A 6,633-nucleotide genomic window follows, 5' to 3' on the forward strand; every position below is an offset into this window, starting at 1 on the left:
CGGCCTAAATATTAATGCACCAACCAACCAAAATCACCACTTGTAGACTTATGTGTCGCTTTTAGCTGCTGTTCAAGGCGACTTGACGGAAAATAAATAAATATAAAAAGTGAAAGATTTCTTGAACATACAGTATGCATTTTTATTTTATTATTATTACCACCGTTTTATAAAAACAATAAGTCCCAAGCGGCCGTGGTTTACAGTGATTTTGGACGAGGTGTTGTTAGGCACACTTGGCACTGTAGGCCACTTTGCTACAGCTGAGGCAAACGTTGCAGCATCGCTTCACACCTCTGCCCATCATGTATTTTCTCCCGATTCCATTGGCTGTTAAATGTCCTCGCAAATGTGTGTGTAGCCCGCATAAATACCGAGCATCACTTGGTATTATCCACATCCTCCGAGCAGGCAGATCCAGGAGGAAACGACTCAAGCCACCTGATATATTCCTCCACTCTGCCGAAGACAAGGGTTTAAAAGGGCATTTTAAAAGGCAAGTGAACAACAATTTAAATAAAGTGATGGACAGACAGCTTTATTTAAACTTAACGCTCGGTGTTTCAGTGATATTCTTCAACGCTGTAGACTGTATTTCTGATCGAGGCAGGTTATTTAATCTCGTCTTCGTGGCTGTGAAAGCCACCGGGAGCTGCTTGTGATGGAAATGCCGCTGCATACGGCGCGATAATTAGGGAGGCGTGTTTTAAAAGGAAACTTTTTTTTCCCCTCCTCATTCCTCTCTGATCATGGGGGCTGCACTAGTCCGGCCAGAGGGGCATTCAACCACAAAACAGTTAAGTAGCCTTCTGGAGGGACGGTGGGCCAGTCCACTTTATCTGAAAATAATATAGTCTATCCTTGCTGTGATGTTTGTCTGTTGATTTGGTTATGTTCAGAGATGTAGAGGAGAGTAAACCCACCTAAACTCAAATTAAACACATTTTTAAGATGATATCAATCTTTTTAATGTAAATTCACAGTAGCCTACACCAGCATGTAACCAAACTGATAAGAATAACCTCTCATAACGAAAAAATAGAAGAAAATATGTTTTATCTGAAAATATAATTGATTTTGTTGCTGCTGGTGGTTGTTGATGTTTGTATTATGGTAATAATCGACTGCATGTCATATTGTTTGTCCACTTTTTTATTTATTTACAACTAAATCACTTCTTATGTTGATACATTGTGTAACGAAAAGTCTTAAGAAAATAAACAATATTTTTTCTTTTTTTTTATATAAACGCAACGCGAATATAGGCCGTTAGAATGAAACAACAGCAAATAATAATACCATAATAATAATAGTGATGATAATAATAATAACAATAACAATAATGCCAATCAGCCAGTTCTCTGGTTATTACTGGTCGTTTCATAAGGTCCATATGAACTTGTGCCTATGTGTCAGTTTGGGAAAGTGAGTTGTGAGGCTAGATGTGGTGATGGGATGGGGGGGGGGGGGGGGGGGGGGGGCTGTCTGGCAGTCAGCTGGTCTGATAAATACAATGGCAGTCTTTGTTTTATTTTCGTGACGCAGAAAATTAATGAGGCCCGAATGCGGAGTCGTGGCTGGCGTCCTGTAATCAGGCCAGCGCGTGCCGTCCGGATTATCTCGTTAATTTCTTACAGAAAGAAAAAAAAACGAAAAAAAAACCTTGTAGCCAATAATAATTAATTGTCGGACAGAGTATTTATTATTGAACGGATGTGGAGCAACCGGTAGACGGGGTCTGGGTGAAAAAGTGACAGATTGAGTATAGGAGTGGCCGTTATTGGCTGTAAACCCGTATGAGGGGTCCGGTCAGGACAGACAGACAGAGGCACCCTGGGGACCTGGACTTTATTCTACAGGTAGGTGTTATCTGAAAATGTTACGGGAGGCCTGGGTCAGCAGCATGTGGAATTTAGACTAATTATTACCTATTATAAACAAATAATATATATTAGATATTGGAAAATTTTCCTCCTATATCTTCCATGCCTGTATTATTATTATTATATATTCAACCTACAGGCCTGCCAATGGCCTTACCCTTTAACGAAAAAGCACTAGGCCTATAATATTGCTAAAATATATATGCGCTTTGGTACTCAGAGACCCTCTCCTACTATATGGTATTTACTAATTTCCTATGGTATTCCTATAATATTCGTATAGGAATTTGAAGTTTTGCTGTGATATTTATATAGGCCTAGTGTCCTTGTAAATGTTATTACAGGATTGCTGTTCTTTTTCGTAACTATAATAGTACTGGACAGAAAATTCATTGTATTAATTTGTCTAAATTGTTGTTGGATGATTTTACTATCAGAGAAAATGTCAAATAATTTAATTAGGCCTACACTGACTTTGCATGAAAAATTCTTCACGTAGCCTATAAGCAACTGAATTTAGGCTAGAGTTGTTTTTTCTGTATAATGTTTTAAATCACGTTTCCTTTACAATTTGACCTGCAGGAGAGAAATATGACGGGCGATCTCCTTGTTTGTTTAGATTAAGATTAAGTGCTCCTGTCTAATCAACACTTTTCGATAGTCTCACCTCCCAAATCTAATTACCGGGAGCAATTCATTAGGGGGAAATTGCCCGGGGAGAGTCAATATAACGTCGGTAAGAATTACACTTTGGGGAATGCCTCCACGTTTCTAATTATTTGCTGAAGTTGTCGTATTTTAATTCCGTTTCATTTGAATGTACAAGGGTTTTAGCTAACACACAAAAGGCCCGAGATAGAAATGAAGATGGAGCTCAGTCGTACTGAGTTTGCAGTATTGCCTCCTTTGTTTGTCCCCTAAAGGTTCTTTTGTTATCAGCATTACTTATCGGTCAACAGTGGTCTTTGTCTCTGCAAATGGCCCCCCAATCAGCTGTCTATTTAGCTACTCCTAACCTGTGGGTATATGCTAATTGGGTGCCTGGTTGGGGCCCAACGAGTGTGCGCATTTTAACGACAATGTTTTGTTTTTGGTGGTACTAGGAGAGGAGAGTGTGTGTGTGTGTGTGTGTGTGTGTGTGTGTGTGTGTGTGTGTGTGTGAGGGGGGGGGGGGGGGGGGGGGGGGGGGTTAAGGTTGGAGGGGCAAGGCTGTAGTGTGTGTGTGTGTGTGTGTGTGTGTGTGTGTGTGTGTGTGTGAGGGGGGGGGGGGGGGGGGGGGGGGGTTAAGGTTGGAGGGGCAAGGCTGTAGTGTGTGTGTGTGTGTGTGTGTGTGTGTGTGTGCGTGCGCGTGCAGGAGATAATAAGGGGGCGGGGCTGTAGTAGCAGCGCTGTGTGTGTGTGTGTGTGTTGGGGGGGGGGGGGGGGTGATGGCGTAAACGTTTGTCAGCCAGACAGAGCATCTTCAGTCCAGTAGGACAGCTGGGGGTCTCCACTCGGCTTTAAGAGCCCCGCGAGCCCGAGGACGCCCACTTCTGTAAAGCCACCTTGGTGCGTAAAGAGCGCGCGCAAACCAGCGAGCAAGCCGAGGACTGCCGAGACGACTCTAACCCCAAAAAAACACATTTTCTCCTGTTTTGTTTCCTGCTCAGGTTGATCTGGACGTGGTGAAATCGCAAACGGAGACGCGACAGGATTAAAATATAATTTTCTGCCCTTTTTGGTTTTCTGAATCCTGCGTCGGTGCCCCTCGTCCGGACGCCAGCATGATGTCCTATTTGAAGCAGCCGCCGTACACGGTGAACGGACTGAGCTTATCTACCTCAGGCATGGACCTGCTGCATCCTTCAGTGGGATACCCAGGTAAAACCCAGATACAACCGTTTTTGTAAAAAAAAAAAAAAAAAAAAAAAAAAATTCAGGCAATGAATCACAAATCAGCACAGGCTATGTGTTAGTTTGCCTGTTTTTTGTTTTTTTAAATAGTAGCCTATTATTAATAATAAAGGATAACCATTCAAACGAGTTAGAACCTGCATGTGTCCGGATAATAATTTCCTATAGTTCGCAATGTATAGTCCTTTGTTTATTGTGTTTACATTAACAGTAGAATGATGAGTGACCCCTTACACCTAGGCTATATATCTCATGTTTTTGTCTTATATACATCAGATCTAATAATAATCCTCATTCATAATCAAGCCATCATAATAAGCCTTAAAGCCGCTATTTTGGGCATGACCCATCTTTAAGTACTATAGTGCCTATAGGATATAGCCCAGCAATCGTCCAGAAGTAAACTTTTGTTTTGTTTTTTAAATAAATATAAACTATCTGGAATAAAGTTATGTGTGTTTTAAATTAGTCAAGATGATGTATTGTTTCCTTTTAAGTCAAGATTCAGTGTTTTTTCGTTGATTACTTCCCTAACCTTTGTCGTTTTCTTTCTTCTTTCTACAGCAACCCCTCGCAAACAGAGGAGAGAGCGGACGACCTTCACCCGGGCCCAGCTCGACGTGTTGGAGAACCTGTTCGCCAAGACTCGTTATCCTGATATTTTCATGAGAGAGGAGGTGGCCTTGAAGATCAATCTGCCTGAATCCCGCGTTCAGGTGAGTCTCTACAGCCTGTACCTGAACACCAAGGTTAATTAGTGGAATATCGCAGTTTATTCGTTTGTTCCTGAGAGGCGAGAGACACCACTTCAGGGAAAGTGTCTTCTTGATTGATGGAGTGCTTGTTCTTCAACAGCCACCTATTGGGTTATTGTCCTCGAGGAGAATTTCTTTCTCCGTTAATTAATTTAGGCTACTTCCATCGTGAATTGCTGACTTAAACAGATGGAGTAGAGGATGAAACGCGAGTTTACTCACCTTTTTATTTGCGGAATAAAGTTTGCCCACTTTATAGGCTGATAAATCTATGACAAAAAATTGTAGTGGGCCTATAGGCTATATGTTATAGCCAGTATAACTGATCTAGGTAAATTAGATGAACATAGTCTTAAGGAAACAAAAACACAAGTGAATGTTTTTCTGAAAATATAATTGATTTTTGTTTATATTGATGGTTTGCCTTCTGATGACTGGAGTTCACCTTTTAAATTTACCAATAGCACACATCAGAGGTTATGATCAAATGTTGGACACAAAATAAAATATTTTTTTTCAATACCCTAGTTATATTTTGGTTGCTTTTGTATCTAATTAAATTAATTTCCCCTGCAGGTGTGGTTCAAGAACAGAAGAGCCAAATGTCGCCAGCAGGCCCAGCAAACCCAGAGCGGCGCGCAGAGCAAAGCCGCCAGGCCGGTGAAGAAGAAAGGCTCTCCGGTCCGAGAGGCCAGCTCGGAGAGCGGAGCCAGCGGCCAGTTCACGCCGCCCTCCAGCACCTCCATCCCGGCTGTGAGCAGCAGCGCCGCGCCGGTGTCTATCTGGAGCCCGGCCTCCATCTCCCCTCTCTCAGACCCGCTCTCTACCTCCTCCTCGTCCTGCATGCAGCGCTCTTATCCCATGACCTACACCCAGGCGTCGGGCTACAACCAGGGCTACACGGGCTCCTCGTCCTACTTCAGCGGGATGGACTGCGGTTCTTACCTTTCGCCTATGCACCACCAGCTATCCGCGGCGGGCTCCGCCATGAGCCCCATGGGCACCAACGGGGTTTCCAGCCACCTGAGCCCGGTGTCCTCCCTCTCCACGTCGGCGTACGGAGCAGCGGGACTGGGCTTCAGCGGGGCTGCGGACTGCCTGGACTATAAGGATCAAACAGCCGCCTCATGGAAACTCAATTTCAACGCAGACTGTTTGGATTACAAAGACCAAGCCTCGTCGTGGAAATTTCAGGTGTTGTGAGAGCAGAGAGAGAGAGAGAGACGGTTTTCACAATTACAATAAACTCCAGACTATTCCTTAGCCCAAGGTTGGGAGCAGTAAGTCGTTGAAATGGAGTAGGAGTGGTGTTTTCCACGACTAGGCCCCAACTTCTACCTCGGGCAGGACAGAGTAGGACTGCCAGCCAGTTGTCTCACTTGTTGGGTTAAATTATTGAACATTCAGAGTGAACTCTCCTTAACTTTGATCAAGGACACGGAACAAAACTGTTGACCAAGAACAAAATGATCAAGAGAACGAAACATCCAACACTTGGTTGAGTGTGTGGAATAGGTCAGCATCTCCTATAAGCTCCTTAAGGACGCCCCTCTCTTGTCTTTTTTTTCACTGGCAAGCTGAAGGGCCCCTTTGATCAAAGCGTAGTGTGTGTGTGTGTGTGTGTGTGTGTGTGTGAGAGAGAAAGAGAGAGAGAGAGAGAGGGAGGGAGAGCAGCTCTGACGTGAACCTGGATGCACTATTTAATTTATGAGAAAAAATGTTTATAAGACACTAGTTATAAGAGACAATCAGTCCGTTTGCGTGTGCTCATAAATGTCCCTATGTGTTTTTTTTTATTTTTTATTTTTCTGTGTTAGATTTTTTGAGATTGTGATTCTTTGTACCTGTATGCAATTTTGCCTCGCGTCCATGCGATACAAACCCAGCTGTGAATTTGATAGTTTTATTTTCTCTATGTCTCGAGTGTTAAATGATAAATTATTATAACGGCATATTAGTTGAAATAGGGAGAGCAGGGTAAATCGAGCCAGCAGCAAAGTCCATTTGAGCATCTGTGACAATTGGTTGTAAACTGCGATGACAAGGCCACACACACTAATAACAATAAAGAACACTTGAACTGACCCAACATTGTGGCTGCA

General features: G+C 43.1%; 1 protein-coding gene across 2 annotated transcripts; it reads left to right on the top strand.

Moving 5' to 3' along the window:
- Positions 1-3,646: 3,646 nt before the first annotated feature.
- Positions 3,647-5,734, top strand: LOC139648780 (homeobox protein OTX2-like). Of its 2 annotated transcripts, none has more exons than XM_071525015.1 (3): positions 3,647-3,764; positions 4,338-4,492; positions 5,108-5,734. In XM_071525015.1, exons 1-3 carry the CDS (start codon positions 3,647-3,649, stop codon positions 5,732-5,734), a joined length of 900 nt encoding a protein of 299 aa, XP_071381116.1. The 2 variants fall into 2 exon arrangements, with proteins under 2 accessions (XP_071381116.1, XP_071381117.1); XM_071525016.1 differs by having other exon boundaries at positions 3,647-3,743; positions 4,341-4,492.
- Positions 5,735-6,633: the final 899 nt, after the last annotated feature.

Source organism: Centroberyx affinis, unplaced genomic scaffold, assembly GCF_046629955.1.
Source record: "Centroberyx affinis isolate AG114_WGS23_722 - 3 ecotype Tasmania unplaced genomic scaffold, CSIRO-AGI_Caff_v1 ptg001256l_1, whole genome shotgun sequence".
Classification (NCBI taxonomy): Eukaryota; Metazoa; Chordata; class Actinopteri; order Beryciformes; family Berycidae; genus Centroberyx; species Centroberyx affinis.

Bases quoted from the DNA above. Each gene is read 5' to 3' on its own strand.
- LOC139648780 (XM_071525015.1), top strand. From the start codon at position 3,647: ATGATGTCCTATTTGAAGCAGCCGCCGTACACGGTGAACGGACTGAGC. The intron at 3,765-4,337 runs TTTTGTAAAAAA...TTCTTCTTTCTA, and splicing joins TAAAACCCAGATACAACCGT to CAGCAACCCCTCGCAAACAG. The intron at 4,493-5,107 runs GTGAGTCTCTAC...TTTCCCCTGCAG, and splicing joins TGCCTGAATCCCGCGTTCAG to GTGTGGTTCAAGAACAGAAG.